The 18907-nt window shown below is 54.6% G+C and overlaps 7 protein-coding genes across 7 annotated transcripts; 3 read left to right on the top strand and 4 right to left on the bottom strand.

The window, feature by feature from the left end:
* Nucleotides 1–1076: 1076 nt before the first annotated feature.
* LMH87_007860 (uncharacterized protein) lies at nucleotides 1077–4854 on the top strand (the record flags this gene model as incomplete). Its single annotated transcript, XM_056200359.1, has 4 exons — nucleotides 1077–1104; nucleotides 1167–1321; nucleotides 1382–4768; nucleotides 4825–4854. The coding sequence occupies 4 exons, from the start codon at nucleotides 1077–1079 to the stop codon at nucleotides 4852–4854; spliced, it is 3600 nt and encodes a 1199-aa protein (XP_056057729.1).
* A 468-nt stretch (nucleotides 4855–5322) lies between these two features.
* Nucleotides 5323–7584, bottom strand: LMH87_007859 (uncharacterized protein; the record flags this gene model as incomplete). Its single annotated transcript, XM_056200348.1, has 1 exon — nucleotides 5323–7584. One exon carries the CDS (start codon nucleotides 7582–7584, stop codon nucleotides 5323–5325), a length of 2262 nt encoding a protein of 753 aa, XP_056057728.1.
* A 1086-nt stretch (nucleotides 7585–8670) lies between these two features.
* LMH87_007858 (uncharacterized protein) lies at nucleotides 8671–10519 on the bottom strand (the record flags this gene model as incomplete). The annotated part of the gene is made up of 6 exons (XM_056200337.1): nucleotides 8671–8769; nucleotides 8824–9047; nucleotides 9166–9365; nucleotides 9463–10211; nucleotides 10292–10333; nucleotides 10394–10519. The coding sequence occupies 6 exons, from the start codon at nucleotides 10517–10519 to the stop codon at nucleotides 8671–8673; spliced, it is 1440 nt and encodes a 479-aa protein (XP_056057727.1).
* Nucleotides 10520–12261: 1742 nt separating this feature from the next.
* On the top strand, nucleotides 12262–12996 carry LMH87_007857 (uncharacterized protein; the record flags this gene model as incomplete). Its single annotated transcript, XM_056200325.1, has 1 exon — nucleotides 12262–12996. One exon carries the CDS (start codon nucleotides 12262–12264, stop codon nucleotides 12994–12996), a length of 735 nt encoding a protein of 244 aa, XP_056057726.1.
* Nucleotides 12997–13521: 525 nt separating this feature from the next.
* Nucleotides 13522–16383, bottom strand: LMH87_007856 (uncharacterized protein; the record flags this gene model as incomplete). The annotated part of the gene is made up of 2 exons (XM_056200313.1): nucleotides 13522–15600; nucleotides 15658–16383. 2 exons carry the CDS (start codon nucleotides 16381–16383, stop codon nucleotides 13522–13524), a joined length of 2805 nt encoding a protein of 934 aa, XP_056057725.1.
* Nucleotides 16384–16932: 549 nt separating this feature from the next.
* LMH87_007855 (uncharacterized protein) lies at nucleotides 16933–17226 on the top strand (the record flags this gene model as incomplete). Its single annotated transcript, XM_056200300.1, has 1 exon — nucleotides 16933–17226. The coding sequence occupies one exon, from the start codon at nucleotides 16933–16935 to the stop codon at nucleotides 17224–17226; it is 294 nt and encodes a 97-aa protein (XP_056057724.1).
* Nucleotides 17227–17566: 340 nt separating this feature from the next.
* LMH87_007854 (uncharacterized protein) lies at nucleotides 17567–18892 on the bottom strand (the record flags this gene model as incomplete). The annotated part of the gene is made up of 1 exon (XM_056200289.1): nucleotides 17567–18892. One exon carries the CDS (start codon nucleotides 18890–18892, stop codon nucleotides 17567–17569), a length of 1326 nt encoding a protein of 441 aa, XP_056057723.1.
* Nucleotides 18893–18907: the final 15 nt, after the last annotated feature.

Here is an 18907-nt window from a genome sequence, read left to right as displayed (position 1 = left end):
ACCGGCGACAAGTAGAGAGGATAGTAGAGGGGTAGTAGTGGTGGGGGGAGGGGATGACGTCTTTTATGGTGAGCGATTGAAGCTGTATTTTGGAATCTTTTGACATTAGCGTCGAGGCTCAGGGCGGGTTTGGTTGGCTGGCGAGCTTCAGTGGATGCTGCATGCAGTCGGTAGCGGCCGGAGCTGCTGAATAATCGCGCCTATCAAGTTGAAGAGGAGAGAATCTCAAATACCACCATACCGAGCTAACCACAGCAGGCGCGAAAAGTCCGTGGATGCCAGTCATTTGTCAGCCCTTCGGCCGAATCTCGAACGACATCTCTGTACATTCGGACTTGATCGTATATTCTCTACATACGTGCGAATATTCCATATTCCATATTCCATATTGCTTCTGTTTGTGATTCAACCAACGATGATGTCAGTGTCGCAGATTGGACCAAGCTTAAATTACAGGCGGCGCGCCCCTAGCAACTGGTGCTACTGGTATGCCTACAGCGAGCAAACTCAACGGGTGCCTGTGTGGCTGACGCGCCGCTCGCCCGCCATCAATCAAACTTTGAAGCCCCCCAGGCATCGCTGCTGGGGGCTAAAAAAAAAGAAAAATTACAGAGTTGGCAGTAGGAACAAAGATTGGAATTGATGGTTTATAGAAAAATTCCGCAACGCCATACAAGACGCTGGCGATCCCAACTCTCTCTCCCCACCCCACACTTGCATGGCTCTGCTGGCTGGTAGCCTGGTAACTACTGGAGACGCTTGCGCCACACCCCCAGCAAATAAAGCACAGCCACCCAGCGCCCAAGCTCGCCAGCACCTCCAGCCTCCAGCCTCGCCTCCAGCCGCCGGCAAGCTGAAATTACGTAGTCCTTCACACCTCCTGCACAGCTCCCGACATCCCCGTCGCCTGGCCTGCATGGCGCATTGCTGCCCTTTCTGATTCATTTAGCAAAGCCATTGAAGCTCTACCGAGACAGCGTCCTCAAAACCGCCACATCCGATCGCCCCTTACACGGCGCTTCTTCAACCCCCACCTCATTCATCGTAGAGACGACCAAGCTCGACTGCAGCCCAACATGTCGGCCGACGCGGGCCCCAGCTCTGGTATTAAATCACCAATTCTGTTAAAGTGAGGACCGTCGCAGTATTGACAACGTCATCTCTAGCTGCCCAGCCGAACCTCAACTTGACCCCCGACGAGAAGCGAGTCTATGGCCAGCTCTTCCGTCAGGCTGACACCGATGGCGTCGGTGTTGTCACTGGCGACGTCGCCGTCACATTCTTCGACAAAACACGTCTTGATTCTCGTGTCCTAGGAGAAGTTTGTTTCTTCCTGCGAATTCATACAATCAGGATATACACTAACCTACTCATCCTCTAGATCTGGCAAATCGCCGACAAGGAGAACAGAGGCTTCCTCACGCCTACAGGCTTTGGCATCGTCCTGCGCCTCATTGGCCATGCGCAAGCCGGATCGGAACCGACAAAAGAGCTGGCACTTCAGCCTGGGCCTCTGCCGCGATTCGACGGCTTCGCGCTACCCTCAGTGGCATCCCCTATACCAGCCCAGCATTCCGGCACCCCAGCCGGTGCTCGCATCCCACCCCTGACGCCCGACAAGATCACACAATACAAAAGCCTCTTCGATCGCCAGCCTCTGCAAGGCGGCATGCTCCCTGGAGAGCAGGCTCGCTCTATTTTCGATCGATCTGGGCTCCCAAACGAGACTCTTGGCTCCATCTGGGGTCTGGTCGACACCCAGCAGCGTGGAGCGCTTTCTGCGCCTGAGTTTATAGTCGCTATGCACCTCCTCACATCTACAAACTCTGGTGCCCTCCGCTCGCTGCCTACTGTCCTGCCACCTGCTATTCTAGAAGTCGCTGCTGGACGTGGACCGGCGAGACAATCCCCACGAACCAGTAACGCTGGCCTCCCCCGCCAGCTCACTGGGCAGCTCTCTGGGCAGCAGAGAACAGGAAGCCCTCTTGGACGTCCTCCTCAACCAGGCGGCGACTGGCTCGTAACGTCCGCTGACAAGGCGAGGTTTGACCAGCTCTATGCAACCCTGGATAAGACAAACAAGGGCTACATCACTGGCGAGGAGGCTGTTCCTTTCCTTAGCCAGTCCAATCTCTCCGAAGATGCCTTGGCACAGGTCTGGGACCTGGCCGATGTCAATTCGCAAGGCCAGCTCACTCGCGATGAGTTTGCTGTTGCCATGTACCTCATCAGGCAGCAGAGGCTTAATCCTTCTACACCACTTCCCTCTACTCTGCCCCCTAACCTCATCCCCCCTAGCCTGCGTACCCAGGCGCGCCCGCCTCCTGCCACTGGCTCGCCATTTGACCCGCCGCCCATGGTCAGGCCCCCTCCGCCGCAACCGAAATCTGCCATGGATGACCTATTTGGTCTTGACACATCGCCCATACCGGCGCCTCCCGCCCCACGACAAGACCCCATGTCCACTGGCGGCTCTGGTACCGACCCCTTTGCTGGCGGTCCTACTAATGCCACCCCATCCTCACCTATCACTGGTGGCAATAACTTCAAGGCGTTTGTACCAAGCTCCTCTTTCGGTAGGGGCCTAACCACGCATAACACTGGCTCCCCTGTCACATCTCAGCCCCCAGCCTCCGAAGATCTTCTCGCAGACAACAACCCTGAGGAGAGCAAGAATATCACTGGTGAAAGCACTGAGCTTGCCAATCTTTCTAACCAAATCAGCACTCTCTCTACGCAGATGCAAGAGACTCAGTCTAAGCGCACGGCGACTCAGAATGATTTGAACCAAACAAACACCCAGAAGCAAAACTTTCAGCAAAGGCTGGCTCAGCTACGCACGCTTTATGAAAAGGAGGCCCAAGACACACGTTCCCTGGAAGAGCAGCTGCGGACCTCGAGAACCGAGACGCAAAAGCTGCAAGGTGAATGCATGACATTGGAGGGCACCCTGTCGGACGCCCAAGCCCAGCGCCAGCAAGTCCTGACTGCGCTGCAGTCTGATCAGCAGGAGAATACCAGCCTTCGTGAGCGTATCCGGGTGGCCAATGCCGAGCTAACGCAGCTGAAGCCTCAAATTGAAAAGCTCAAAATGGAGGCTCGCCAGCAAAAAGGTCTGGTAGCCATCAATAAGAAGCAGCTTCTGACTACAGAGGGTGAACGTGATAAGCTCAAGACAGAAGTGGCGGACCTTGGTAAGGCCCCAAGCGAGGAGACGTCTCGTGGAGGTGATACTACCTCTGCCGCCAATACTCCTGGCGCTGGTGTCACCAGCCCTGCGCTCTCGACGGCGAGTGGAAACAACCCTTTCTTCAAGCGCACCGCTAGCTCCGACATCATGGGCGTCTTTTCACCCCCTGCCGGTACGGCCGGTACGGACGACATTTTCGGCCCCTCGGGTGGTGCAGCTGGACAGGCCCCTGCCCCGTTCCGTCCCCAGACCACTGGAAACTCGACTTCGAGTGGTGGACAGGCCCCTGCTCCGTTCCGACCCCAGACCACGGGAACTTCCACTGCAAGCGCTGGCTCCTTCTCAACTCCTCCCAGTTCAACACCGGTCTTGAGCCGCCAGACTACTCTCCGAGTTGACAACCCACCCCCTCCACCGGAGTCGCGACAGATTAGCTCTAGTTTCCTGCCTTTTGGCGCTCCGGCCGAGTCTGTCTCATCTTCTCGTCAAGTATCACCACCGGCTTCTCGGGCTGACGGGTCGGTTACCGATGGACCAAGTGCTGCTAGCAAGTCAATTGACGAGGGCGGCAAAGAGGAGGAGGCGAAGACCCCCACTGCAGGCGATGGCAAGGCTATTGCGAGCCCCGGCAAAGAAAATGCGGCGCCATTCAGCGATGATACGGACAAGGCCAAGGCTGACTTTGACAATGCTTTTGCGGCTTTTACTTCGTCCAAGTCTGCGCCCACTGCTGAGGCTACTGCGCCCAAAACCCAGTCGGCATTTGACACCGAATTCCCTCCCATTTCAGAGATTGAGCGTGACGATGAGTCTGACTCTGAGAGCGACCAGGGTGGCTTTGATGACGATTTCGCTCCTACCTCTCCAGGAAAGGATAAGGCTGCCCAAAAGGCCACTCCTCCTGTCGCTGCACCCTTGCCTGAGAAGGTCGAAGAGACTGCTGAAGCCCCCAAAGAAGAGAAGTCTACTTTTCCTGCCATTGTAGCGGCTCCCACAGCTGTTCCCACAGCTGCCCCAACAGCTGCTCAAGGGTCATCTGTGGACGATATCTTTGGCCCCTCTGCCTCTAGTACTGGTGCCGCGGCTCCTGTCGCTGCCACCCAGCACAAGGGCGTGTTCGACGATCTAGATGATGACTTTGAGGGACTGGAAGAGGCCAAGGAGGGCTCTGCGGATGATGACTTTGCCAACATCTCTCGGTCTGGCTTTGAGGACTACAATGCTGGTTTTGACAGCCCGCCCGCAAGCCAGGCCAAGGGTGACCACGGCGGCTTCGGCAACGAAAGCAGTTTTGACTTTATCCCGTCCAATCCCGCTGGTGCCGAGTCAAAAGGCGCCGAGTCGCATGACTGGGACGCCATCTTTTCGGGCCTCGACTCGTCTGACCCTGCCGGCAGCACGGCGGCAGACTCCAAGAAGGACGAGAGCAAACTGCTCGATCGACCTCCCGCCGTCGGGCGTGCCCTTACCGACAAGGGCGAGCACGACGATCCGATTCTGAAGAGCCTCACAGGAATGGGCTATTCACGACCCGATGCCCTCGCTGCTCTGGAAAAGTACGACTACAACCTAGAGAGGGTGAGTAACGAACCAACTTGGATTTATCGCACCACTGGCTAATACAGTAACTCCAGGCCGCCAACTTTCTCGCCAGCAAATCTTAGATGTCCTTTGCCATGAGACTGGTCTTTGTTTGAGGACAACAGCCAGGCCTGACCAAAGGCTTACGACATATGAAAGGGCGGATGGAGCATATTTTACTGACAGCTAGTGACATTGCCTCTATAATATTGGGTCGGAAGCTATCAGAATGGGGAAGTACGAACTGTCACTCTCATTTGAACGTTTTTTCTTTATCATTTGTTGTGTGTACCTTTTCCTTGATGGAGTTGTTTTAGGTCCCTCATTTGCACAGTATTTTCTAGTCATTCCGCATTACTTGTAGTAATTCATAACTCTTACTATCCGCACACGACACTGGCACCCCGTGAATGCACTATAATGTGCCATTGCAAGAGACGCTCTATTCTTCTGCAGCATAATTGTGTAGACGGGTCTTGCATGTTCTTGTAAATTCCATCTCTCTTTACAAGAGCAACCTTCATCATTCAGCTTTCCCAACATGGCCTCTGTTATTTAATCTTGGCCATGATGGTCTCTGGTCCGCGCGACACCTCGACCTGCGCGGCCCTCGCCTTGACGGCATTCAGCATGGCGCGCTCAAAGTCGTCCCTGCTGCGCAGCGCGGCCTCGACCCAGCTGATCTGCAGGTCCCAGTACCTAGCTTTGAGCGCCGCAAACTCGTCGGGCACGGCCGCGCGGTCCGCCGAGAGCAGGGCGAGGAAGCCCTCGGTGACGCGCCACGTCTGCTTGATGGAGGCGCCGACGTCTGGGTTCGGCAGGCTGCCGAAATACTCAAACGCGGTGGCGATGTCGTTGAAGAGCTTGTCGCGAAAGGGGTCGGCGCGGCGAAACTTGGCGCCCTTGTTGCGCACGCTGGAGAGGTAGCGCACGAGCAGCTCGTCGGCAAAGATTTCGATGAAGATGTCGACGAGGGAGTGGTGGAGGACGGCGCGGTAGTCGTTGACGTACTCGTCGAGGGTGACGACCATCTGCTTCATGGCCGTGGCGGTGTACCACCGCGGGGTGAAGAAGTCGGGCATGACGGCCTTGAAGTCGATGGCGAAGACGAGCTGCGCAAACTTGTTGATGCACCAGGTGCTGCAGTCGACGTAGCCGTCGCGCAGCGCGCCGAGCTCCTGCTCGACGCGCTCGAGGTACTGCGGCGTGACGTGGGGCTCAAACTTTTGCCGGAACGAGGAGAGGTAGCCGAGGCGCGTCTCGTCCTCGCCGTCGTCGATGCACGCAATCTGGTCGTTGGCCGTCGCGACGAGCCAGTCCTGCAGCGCCTGGAAGCCCTCGAGGTCGGGCACCTTGCCCGTCTCGTAGCGCAGGGCCTCGTCCTCGAGCATGCGCTGCTGCTGCTGCTGGCGCTGGCGGAGCCGCACAAACATGGCGTCGATGACGCCCTCGACGACGTCGGCGCGCTGCGAGTTGACGGCCGCGTCGACCTGCTCCCGCAGCATGCGCCACAGCGCGACGAGGTTCTTGGTGCGAAAGTACCCGTACTCGTCCGTGTCGAGGTTGCTGCCCTCGACGGCGTTGCGCTCGGCAAAGTCGCGCTCCTCCTGCGCAAAGATGCGCTCGATCCACTCGTCGAGGAAGCGGATGATGAGCTGGCGAAAGTCGCGCACGAGCTCCGCCTCGCGGTTGTCGATGACGTGCGGCGAGAGGTCGGCCTGCGCGTAGCCCATCTTGGCCATTTTGCGATAGTACTTCTCGGGGAAGCTGATGATTTCGAGCGTGTGCGCCGACGAAGCCTCGGGGTCGTCGACCATGCCGACGAGAAAGTCGCGCATGAGGGCGTGGTAGATGTCCGCGTAGACTTTACCGATGTTCCAGCGCTTCGGCATGAGCGGCGTCATGCCGACGCGCACGGCGTTGAGGTCGTTGAAGAACCACTTCATAATCTTTTCCAGGCTCTTCGGGTCGTCGAGGAACTCTTCGCGCGAGGCTTCAAACTGTGATTCGGCGCCAAGCTTGATGGCCGCAAGGAACTTGTCCTTGTAGCCGCGGACCTTTTTGGCGCCGTCGGCGATGCCCTGGAAGCGCACGGCGATTTCTTTATGGTCTTTTAGGGCGTCCTGCAGGGCGAGGACGCGCCGGTCGCTCTTCTCCTCGGCCTCCATGATGACGGCGAAGCGCACCACCAGGCCGTTGTTGTCGTTGACGACGAGGCTGATGAGGTTCATGGCGACGAGGCCGACGTGCTCGTCGAACCAGTCAATGACGTCGTCGAGACGCGCAAAGTAGTCTTCCAGGGTCGCCTCGAGGGAGGAGTCGTCAGCGCGCTGAATCTGCTCCATGGCGTCGTCGCGGATGTTGCGCAGCTGCGTGAGCTCGTAGTGGCAGGGCAGCAGATTGGGCATGTTTTCTTGGTCCTCGTCGTCGGCGCGCAGCATCGTCTCGACGACGTTGAGGCGGTCGTCAAACGCCTCGAGGTTGCGGCGCATCGTCTCGACGGCGACAAAGTTGCGATGGGCCTGCGAGACCAGGTTGATGCTGGCAAAGTCCTGGATCATGGTCTGCGACTCGGAGCAGAGGCGGTCAATGTGCATCATCTCGTCCTTGATGAGCTGCACGGTGCGCTGGCCGTCGGCGAGGCCGTTCATGCCCGACTGGGTGCGCTCGAGCTGCTCGCGCAGGCCGTTGCGCAGCTGCCCGTCGACGGCACCCTTTTTGCGCGCAAACTCCTGCTTGAGCCCGGGGATCTTGTCGAGGTCGTCGGGGTGCCGCAGCAGCTCCGAGAGCTTCGGCGCGGGCGTGTCGTCCATGGCAGTGGTCGGGGGTTGTGTTGTCGTCGGCAGAGAGGCTGCAGCGGACGGCCAATCAGACCATGGTGCGGGGCGTTGAGAGGCCAGTCAAATGCACCAATTGCTGTGCCTGTAGACTGAGTTGTATTTTAATTCTGCCGCTCGTTGAATTCGGTTTCGCTATGTCGTGAGGTTCCTGTGTTTCCCAGCCCCTGGTGACAAGCTGGTTTCGAGGTTGAGTGGCCTTCAGCCACAGCAGCGCACGCTAACTTGTGGCGCCCGGCCAAAACCCAAAACGCACCTGCGGCTTGACGGGCGGCTGTGAGAAGCATCTGCTTGTACGTGCCACGCACCCACCCAAGGCACGTGTATGCAGTAACACCGCCACTATACTTTCACAGCTACTAGTAATATACTAGTAAAATATTTTTCTTAAGTAAAGACTTATTAGCTAATTGTATTCTATAGAAAAAAATATAAATAACTTTCTAACAAATTTTCATTTTTTATTTTAAGCTTATTTAAAATATAACTATTTTCTTTTAAAAACAATCAAAAAAAAAGCTTTTTAATGTGTTAAAAGTCTAAGTGGCTATAAATGTATAGTAGCTATATTACTATACAGCACCCACCTTGCATGGGTGCGTGGCACATGTACCTGAAGAACCTACACTTACCCGACGTGATAAGTGCGCATCACGCAACAATGCCATCAAAGCCAACTCAAATCATCAAGGTCTCATTAAAGCCAGCAGAGATTTAATTGCATTTCGATGGCACTGTCTCACTAGGTCTGCATAAGCCGTAATAAGTTGTGTATTGGCGCTCGACGATACTATAGTAAACGACTGGGCGAGTTCTAAGAAAAAATGCACCTGGCAGCGCAGGTCATATAAGAGAAAGCAAAGCACCTGCAAGAACGCGTTGGCACATTTCTCAACGCAGTACTGCGGTGATGGTGTTGGAAGCAGCAATGCACACCAACCCTCATTTTGCCACTCCCGCGCCGCGTGAATGTCATCACCAGCAACGTGCTATATTTTTCAAATGCAATTGCAAATCACAAGTATAAAATAAAACACGTGCCTAATCAACCAGTTCCGAGTCTCACGTCGACGCTAAAGCTTGCGCCGAACTGCCACTCCCAGTCTGCAAGACCTGCAATTCATTCTCAGGTCGTCGTGGAGCCGTTGCCAGAGGCATATCCTAGGCAGAAACGCGTCAGTTTTGCTGCTGAGGACATGGAGCACAATGCCTTACCTTCCAAGCCTCATCGAAGCCTGCGGATCTTACGTAGAGATTGCCGGGCCCTTCCAGCGCATCGACTGCCATGTGTTGGATCTTCCGCCAAACATCGTCGTCTTTTAGAATGGCCCATGGCTTATCTTGCCACTGCTTCATAAATTCGTGGCCCAGGGCGATTGCTCTAGCTTGTTTGATGCCGTGGCCATCGTCGCCAAAGCTCTGCAGCCTGTTGCCAATATCTATATCCAAACGACCGCATCAGCCACAGAACAACACCGAGAATATACATGGAATCTGTAACGAATGATTTCCACTAGAAGTCTTCTCATGAAAAAGCAAAACAGGAGTCTTGCGTACCTCTGACAGATTGTCCGCCAGACGGGACTTTTGGCTGGTATGATCGAACGTGGTCGAGGCCAAGCGGTGTCCGACCTCGTGCCACATACTCAATGAGATCCATCCGAATCTTCCACTCCAGAAAACGACGCTTCTCCTCGCGCGTAAGCCAGGGCAAATTGAGCATAGTCAGGTAGATGAGAGCCGAATTGACGTGGTGACTAACAGATCGAATGAGTAAAATGACTCCCCAAGCGGCTCCGCGCGATGTCGAAAGAGCGACACCCCCCCCCCCCCCCAAAAAAAAGAAGAACTCACACGAGGAAGAAATCATATTTCACATGGTAAGGAGGGCGAATAGCAGCCGCTGACGCGACAAGGTTGATAGTATGTATCATTTCCGCAGTGCGCTCCTCAAGCTCGTCATCATGAACTCTCACCTGTTCGAGTACAGACAACATCGGCTCTTTGACCCGTGTCAAGATACCATCAACAACTTTGCTCTTATCGGTGAATTTCGTAGCACCATCAAAACGACGGTCGGCCCGAACTCGCTCAAACATAGTCGACAAAGCCGGCATATGATCAGTCGGATCTTGCGCGACAGGAGCATTGGCGACATTGTTTGCCCGGCGCTCGCTCTCAAGCAGCAGCTGGTCAAGTCCCTCTCCTTGATGGACACAAGTCTGCGCAAGTGCTTCTGCCACAATAGCTGGCTGTTCCCATTCCAGGCCATACATGAGCTGAATGAGGGGGTGCAAAACGCTGGAATGCAGGCGAACGAGCAAGTCATCTGCCGCAGCATCTCCCTTGAATAGGTATTCCCGCAGGACCCATTCGTATCCATGTTCTTCAATCTGGGCTTGGAAGTATGCTAGGAAGTCAGGGTAGTACTTCTCATCCCCTAGAAAGGGTGCAGCTGATGCCCACGAGGCCTCAAGGTCGGCCAAAACTCCGTCATGTAGCGGCTGTACTGGTTTTTGAAGTTCGTGGCGCAGATCAAATGCCTTTTGAATCTGGGCAGCATTGGCACCTGTCCCAAAAAGCGCAAGGATATGATGTGGCATCTAATAAAGAGTGTTTAGCTAAGCCGGCTGGGAGATCGACTGGTTTGCGCGTTGTGAACGCCTCGTTCACACCTACTTACATGATCGTGGAAGCCAAGGCTGTTGAGGAATACATGATGCAGCTATATTAGGGCCATGCGTCAGCAACCGGCGTAAGGAGATGGTGCGCAAGTCGAACTTGCATTGAGATCTTTTTCCAGGAGTACTGCAGCGCAACTGGCAGCCTCGTCACTTTGAGTAATCCGCCACAACCCAGTATTCGAGGGCGATATACGAATCTTGGTTGAGGTTGGTTTAGATAGAGACATGCTTTACGCTCGGTGGTGTAAATATTCACGAGTTTTCGAGGATGTTTCCGGTTGCTCGATAAAAACAAAAAGAAATATCCAACGTTGAACGACGCAGCGCCATGGAAATATAAATACTTTGCGGCGCTGCGAGTAGCGTATTTTCACATTCAAGCCCCGTGGATAATGCACAAGCACCTTCTTGAGAGAAATCCCATGTTGAAACAAAGTTTGCCCAAAATGCGCAGAATTCTGTTGTATGACGTGGTCCTTTCCGGCTTACGAGAGGCCAAACATCTCGCGGCGCGAGAAAGAGCGAGACAGGGCAATAAAGTGGCGATTTAGTAGCAGATTATCAAGCAAAATTTGCGGGGCAACAAATCAACGAGCTGCGATTGGATTTGCAACTAACCTGACCGTTACAGGTATGCAAAGAGCTCGTAGGGCCACACCGATGCGTGGCTAGCGTAGGGTCAAAATACCGCTTTCGGGAGACGCGGGGCGACATTATAGCGCAGAATTTTGCAATCCAAATTGTACTACCCGTCTTCCCCGGAACAGAAAAGAGGAAGGACGAAATAAACCTTGCGTAGTATATTGGTCTCCACAAGCCCTTCTTGTCAAAGCCAAGTTCGGCGGTTATGTTTCTTGTCGCCAGCTACCTGGGCCTGAAGAGAAGATGCTCACATGAGACCAATGTACTGCAGTGAGGTTTCTAAAGCAGGGTAAATTCTAAAGTATACTATAACTCAGGTGCAAGCATGTGTGGAAACACTGATTTCCCCGGTTCCCTGCGTTTTCGAATGTTTGCCATCTGCTGCGTAACTGTTTAAGTGGGAGTTTACAAAATTTCTCTCTCGAAGAGTCTTGGACCATGGCCTCAAACTTGTCAAATGCTTGTAGGAACTCATTGCTCCATCCTCAGTAGACTTTTTCGGGCCGTGTCTACCACGGCTACTGGTACATCTGCTGTCAAGGGTGGATGGATTCGCCCTGCCGACGATTTCTTTTGTAGGTTTTCCGTTTATGCACCCTAAGTAAAGCATACTCTCGGGATACATGCTCTTATGAACTGATGTATTTGATTTATGCGAGAGAGCCCTAGCTAGTCATAGCGGTTGAGCGTTGATTGGTATAGTCGCTGTAGATGCGAGTCGCCGGAATGAGCAGATGTAATCTCAAGCCCGAGAAAAGCAGAATGATAAGGAACATCGAGTGAGAGCATGTCAAGTAGTTGAAGCTCGTTCTTTGAGAATGTTGGGAGATACTGTTGCGCCTTGACTTAGAAGTCTGGGAATGGGCAAACACGGCACGCACGCTGAGACAAGATTTGAGCAATAATATTCAACTAAACAAAACGAGAGCACGGTTGTCTGCGGATGCATCGACGACGAAAACGATGTCAAGCCCTCGAGTATTCGGCTGATGTGTCCACATTATGCTTAAACCTTGGATAGCGTCGGGTCGTGAGACGCTGGGTCGTTCTGACTTATGACTGTGCTAATTAGTCAGGGCGAGTCGCGAAAAGGCGAGGCACGAAAGAAGCCGCGCCACAGGCAATTGCGCAATTGAGTGAGCTCGAGGCGAGGAGACAGATTTTCTCAATCTCTCTCATCACCCAACTCACTATAAAAGTCGTTGCACCGCCGCGTCGTGTTGTATATCGTGCGGTTCAATCAAGTCGTCTCATTTCGAAAGGCAGCTTGAGCTTTATCCACGATATTCACCAAAAGATCATTCACCTGCAACACACGAGACCAGAAATGACGAAAGCCAATCTCACGCTCTCCTACACCGGCGGGCGGCCGTCCACGATCGGCATCGCGGCCGTCAACGAGGTTCTGCGCGCCGTGGGCGTCCGCGTCAGCCAGACTCCCGTCCCCGCGGAGGCCTACCCCATCCTGGAGGCGTCAAAGACTCGGGCCATCTCGGAGGACGAGCAGGCCGAGCTCATCTCCAAGTTTAGCCTGGACCGCAATGGTCTCCTGGCGCAGGTTCAGCTCGCCGGCCGCACGCCCGAGGTCCGCGACGGCGGCAACCTGAATACCTCTGAGCACAACGTCGCCCCCTACCCCAAGGTCTACGACATGCAGGCCATGGACGAGGCCGGCAGGAAGTTTGTCCTCGGCCGCTTCGGTCGCCTCCACGTAAACACCGCCGACGAGGGCGGCGTCGGCATCGACGAGGTCATGACTGTGGTGTCGGGCGGCCCGATGACGTGGTTCTTCCGGCTCCCCGACGGCGTCATCGTCAAGCTCTCGGTGCCCGCCGTGGAGATTGGCGACCAAGCCTGGCGCCTCAGCTATCCCGGCAAGCGTCCCCACGGCGCGTTCCTGGACGCGCAGCATGGTCTCGTCGTGGCGTACGCACACGGCCCCAAGGAGTTTGTCATACGCTACGAGTCCTCGAGCGCCGAAGGCGCAGCGGCGTTGGGCACCAATCCGTGGATTGACTTTGGCGGCAACGCGCCCCGGATGCTCGACAACGTCTCGTCATGAACTGATCGTACACCACCTTGTGAACAGGGCGACCGGGGCCATGCGCGCTGCACGCGACAGCCCGCTTTCGGATCAGCCCTGGTTGCCTGAGACTTCGAACTTCGAAACTACATGTTTTGCTTTTCACAGGCTGATTACAGCACGGCTCGGCGAGGCGGCCTAGGTAGACAAATAGCGAATGCAGAGAAGATTGGCGGGATATAACTTAAAGTGACGAGCAAGAGTGCAAAGAGGAAGGGTAAAAAAAGATAGAGAACAAATGGTTGATATTTAAACCTGCATTTAGGTCTATGTCTCCTCGCACCAATCGCGTAATAATTTTGCCTCGCATCTACACCGTCCTGGACTGCTATGAACCTCATCTACCATTCAAAAAGTATAGTGCATCGCGGATCTCCTCGTCTTGTCCTGACAAACCCTGCATATTCCAATGACAAAAGACAAGTCCAAGGGGCGAGGCTCCAACAATCGCGGATCCTCGCCTTGACCAGGTATATATCATGTCATAGTGTAGATCATGCCAACTCACGGCCAAGGCTGGTCCGGGCCTGGAGGTTGGGACTGCGTGGATCCCATCTCCAGCCCACTGATACTCTGATCCCAGTCTTGCCAATCAAAGTCATTTTCTATCTCCCCGTCATTGGCCAATATATCGTCGAGTCGCACTCCGGGGGCTGAGAACGTGTCAGCCCACAGATAGGGTTGTGTATTGGTGCCCCCCAGAGGCTGCATGTCAAGTCCCGAATTCTGCAGCTCCTGTTGAGCCGACCTATTAAGGGCTGCCGCCGGATTCAGATTGCCGATATCCCAAAAGTCAGTTACCGGTTCGTTGTGATGAGGCATGCGCACATCCACGTAGGAGAAGGTGTAATCGACGCCACCTGACGATACTGCTTTTGCGCACTGTGGCAATAGCGTAGCGGCGGGGGGAACACTCTGGAGCTGTGCTTCCTGGGGAAATTGTTCAGTTGTTGAATGCAAGTTGCCTGCGGCGGCCTGGGGGTCAAAGCAAGGCGTGGTACTGGCGCCTTCTGACTGCAGCAGCAGCCTCCAACGCTCTCTGGCCTCATCCATAATGTGCTCTGCTCCAGGCACAGGACCGAAGCGAGTCGTCTCCGGGTCCATGCGCTCCGCGGAATCTAGTCGCCGCGCCTCCTCTGGGTCGGCCCGAAGCCTAGCAATCTCCGTAGCGCGATGTTTTCGAGCCCGGGCAAACATCCTACGCAGAGGAATAAACACAGCCGCATAATCGGCCTTCTTTTCCAGCTCTGCGGGTACTCCCCCGTACGGCGTCACAGCCTGCCAAGCACGTTCAATGAGAGCCGTCCAGGAGCGCCGACAGATCTCCACCAGAACGTGGGTGACGGCATGACAGACTGTATATGTCTTGAACAGCCAACGGTATTGCTTATAGCGAGCGTCGGTGCCTAGTTTGTGATTACATTCCATGATCTCAATCGCAGCAACAAAGAGTCTTTGACGGGCCTCGCACGGCAGCTGCTCTTTAGCGCCAGGGAGAAGGAGGGGGTAGTAGATATCCAAGCATGTCTTGGCTATGTTGAGACGCGTAATCATAGCAACGGCCCAACATAATGGACTAGCCTCGTCGACTACATGTCGAAAAAGGTTATCTTCTATCCTTTGATATACCTTGATAATCATTTGCTCCTTTTCAGCAGTGCTGCTTCTATCTAAGCTGCTTTTGTCGGAGCGCAATGCCGTCGTAGACGATGTACTGTAGATGCGTCGCGTCATGGAGCATAATTCAAATCGCACTAGAGCGACTGCGCAGTCCGACCTCCCTTCGCGTGGCTCTGGAAAATCGGTAGATTCCAAACAGATATCAGCATCGTTGATGTTTAGTGGCATTTTAGTATCGTATTCGTCGTCAGGAATCACCATGCTAGTGCCGAGATCTTCTGCGGATCGTAGGTCGAGTGTCAAAATTGCCCACCATAATCTTCTTCGGATCTCTGTCTCGAAAGGGGATAGGCCTATGTGGCTGCCGTCTCGGTGTAGGCCCATGCCTTGTGCCAGGCGCACAACTAAACTTGTCAGAGCCCAGCAGAACCTGCTGGTATCAGGTCGCCTGCTGATGAGAAGGTATAACGTGAAGGCTTGTAAGACGGTAATATCCGAGGTATCTAAAAGATTTGCTCTGGCTAAAGCTTGCTCGACAGCGAAGCGATACTGTGCAAGTACCGTAGACTTTGCTGCTCTAAAATTTGTTTGGACCTCTTCTGGTTCTAGCGCCGTAAGAGCGGAAAAGTAAATGGCAAAAGCTAGAGCCTCGTTTGCCGGCGACAGCGACGTGGCATCTTTTCTTGCCTCTCGCAGTAGTGGTTCAACAGTCGGGATATGCAGAATCTTGACTAATGGCTCGACGTTTTCTTTGTAAATCGACCAGAGGAACGTAGCTTGGGGTGGATAAGGGTACAACTTGGTTAGATCGGCGTCGACCGATGGAAATCCTAAGAAGAATGAAGGATGGTCGTGGAGGGTCTCAAGAGACTCTGTTGTTTCTATGGGGTATTCATCGTAGTCGGATACGTTGTCGTCGTCGTCGATACTGAGTCTCTGTGATTCGGCACGAATATCGTCAATCTGCCTGCTGGTTAGCACATCTGTGACGGCGAAGCGCGAGGGGTGATCGAGGCTCACCTCGTCATTCATCTTGGACCAAAAGCCGCTGCTAACATATCGAACAGTGCCTTTATGGTCTCCAATAACCATACGACCAAGCTGCTGGCCAACATCTCCCCCCGGCAGGACATCGGCATTCGTCTCATCAACACCCTCGGTGGCAGGCCGACCAAAGAAATCCGTGCCCGAGCCTTGCGAGACGCCATCACCGCCGACGGCCACTTGTGGAGACTCTAGATGCGCGAGCCGGCTGCTCCCGGAATCGACGGCAATCTGCCCGCTCAGCTCTTCCACAATACACTCGAGCTTGCGCAGCCGCGTAGTCAGCTCAACCTCTCGCTGGCCAGGACTCTTTGGCGGCGCATCGGGGTCCTTGTTGGATTTCTGCCGGCGCGCGGCGCGACCGGGGGCGGGGAAGATGCACGGAGTCTTGGCACGTCGGCAGTTGGAGCAGGGCATCTGCTTGTCGCAGCGGACTCTGCGACGACGGCAGGTGACGCAGGAGCGCGGATTGAGGGCAGTAGTAGAGCCACCAGGTGACGTGATGGCGGAGGTATGGGCATCGGGGCCCGCGGTGTGGTATATCGTGGCATTCCCAAAAGAGTGCGGCTGGCTGGCTGTATGTATAGCTCTGCCTATAGCTTGACCGGTTCGCTCCTGGAGTGGTGGCGAGGCCAATGCGGTAGCGGGAGGCTCGTGGCGTTCCGAATTGCCGTGTTGATGTAGGTCATCGGAGTAATTCATGCCGCTGTATGATTACTGACACTTTCACGTGGTTTGACTGTTCAGTGCTGCAGTAGCAAACAACGAGAATTGTTCGGATACTTTGCCCAATGTTTCTTTTGCCACTGTTAGTCACAGGTTGATAGTATCGCGATACAAGTAAAAGCAGTATTCCGTTCTTATTCGTGGTGTTGAAGGTCTATGATACATAACTCGTTTGCGGCCACACAGAGCTCTGTGGTGAGCTCGTACATAAGTGGGGTAATCGGTGGCTCTGGCCAATGAGAGGCCTCCATGCAACCTCTTCGCCAGCCACTGCCACCAGAGGCTGGGCAGGCTGTAACAGCCAGTCCTAAAAAAGAAGAAAGTTTCTATCTAACTATACACTATAATACCTATATATTATAACTATAAAAGATTAGTACCTTATAGTAGATAGCTAAAAAAAACTACTTTTTTTCCCTAATATACTATATTTTTAAAATACTATAAGTAATTAATTATAGAACCCTACTTTTATAAGTAGGAACTACCATTTGCCACAAAAGGAAGCAAAGGACCCCTGGTGCTATGATCAAGCTTGTCGATAAACACCCAGAGCTTGGGGTGGTCCGGGATGCAGACTGCCTCGATACGATTGGGGCTATTGGCATCGGCCGAGTGTTTGAGGACGGCTATGCCAAGACGACGAGATCGCTCGGAGGCACTTTGAAGCACTTTGATGAGAAGCTCCTGCATCTGGTGCCGCTCATGAAGACGCGGGACGGCCGAAAAATGGCCGAGAAGCGGACGAAGCGCCTGCGCCAGTTTAAGCAGTGGTGTGACGAAGAAAACGAAATCACTATACCCGTGCCTCGCGAATAATGCGCAGGAACTGCGTCATTGTTGGACAATAGTCTTGGGAGCTGCAAACAGCCGCTTGCTCAATTTACCTCAGAGACCCCTACAATGCGTTGGTAAGGTATTCTCCACGACTCGCCAGGATTCAGTGACCGTGATGCGGCGGCATCATTTGCAAAGGGAGCTACAAGTTTCTCCTTCAAAGAAAGAAGTTCATCCGTATTTCCACGTCATAACTGTGGGAGACCATAATATATTCTCACAAAGAGTACATGTATAATACAAGGCATCATGGCCTAAAATGCATAGTAAACCTAAAACGCCTCGCAATGCGTTTGCTTCGCAAGCCCCGAGCTGTCAAATGCTACTCGACCATTTCGTTTTCTGATTCGCTCGACGTTCCCGCGCTGCTGGTATCATCATCGTCATCGTCCTCGCCCATGCTCTGCTCCGCAATAACATCGCCCTCCAACAGCCCTCCCACCGCACCATCACTGTCCTCATTGTCGTCCTCGTTCACCTCGCCCTCCTCCACATCCTCGCTCTTGCGCTTCTTGGCCGCTTTGTCGCCGCCGCTCTTAGCATCAGCGGGCCCATCCTTGCGTTTCGTCCCAATAGTACCTGGTGCCGCCGCCGCCGGTGATACAGTATCCTTGGGCCCTAGTATATACGTTTCTGGCAGGGGCTGCCCGCTGCGAAGCACGACAATCGCGGGAAACTCGAGGACGCGCGTATTGGCCAAGGCGTCGCGGAAGCAGTCACTTGTTTGCAGTGGCGAAACTGTGGTGCGTTGATCGGGGCGCCGTGTTTGCGGACGAGCGAGGAAGAATTGGTATTCGCGCTGCTTTTCATGGGGCCACAGGTCGATGCCCGGCCCTGTGCAAGCGAACCACAAGCCAGTCTGCGGATCTTGCATGGTCGTCGGCGACGGCCAGCAGCGTGACTCTGGGCAGCTTCCGTAGTATAGGGTTTGCTCTTCGGTCGCGCGGCCTTCTTTCTTCGCCTGTCGTCGCTTTGCGGCTTGTTGCTCATCAAGCATCGTCCGGTATGCTTCGTGTAGCGGTATATTGTCCATGACTTTTGACAGGAACCTCGTGGCGTTGGTTGCTGTTCTCCCCTCGTCTTGCGTTTGCGCACCGGCGTCGGTCATCACAAACCATTCCACTTGCCAGTTAATCCTCGACGTCCTCCTATTCAACGTCGTATTGTTTTCCTTTTGCCTCGTCATGCCCGTTGGGACGCAAATCACCTCGATGTTGAGCTTGCGCAGCTTCTGCGCCAGGAACCGCTCAAAGTTCCGGCCCTTGGCTTCGCGCAGCAGCCGCGTCACGAGCACTTTTCGCTTGCGCCCGTCGCGGCCCGTCTTCCAGCGCACCTCTTGCATCGTCATCGGTCGCAGCTCCTCGGGCTGCACTAGGCGGCGCTCGTCGACGAGCACGCGCTCGGTGCGCTCCAGTGATCGCTCGATGCCGTGTAGGAAATTGTAGTCGTGGTCGACGCCGGCGGGCGTGCGCAGCCGTGATGGCGGCAGGTAGGTCGTTGGGTCGCGCGCGCCGCTGCACTCGGACCACGCCTTGTGCTTCTTGATGCAGGCGAGCGAGCAGCTGCGCAAGCCGCACCGCGGGCACTTGTATTTGGGCGCCGCGATGTGGCAGATGGCGCACAGCGACGTTAGCATTGGGTCAGCCATGCTGTGCGTCAGCGT

Source organism: Akanthomyces muscarius (assembly GCF_028009165.1).
Source record: "Akanthomyces muscarius strain Ve6 chromosome Unknown contig_15, whole genome shotgun sequence".
Classification (NCBI taxonomy): domain Eukaryota; kingdom Fungi; phylum Ascomycota; class Sordariomycetes; order Hypocreales; family Cordycipitaceae; genus Akanthomyces; species Akanthomyces muscarius.
Note: the sequence above shows the minus strand (reverse complement) of the source record. Positions and strands in the feature narration are given on the sequence as shown.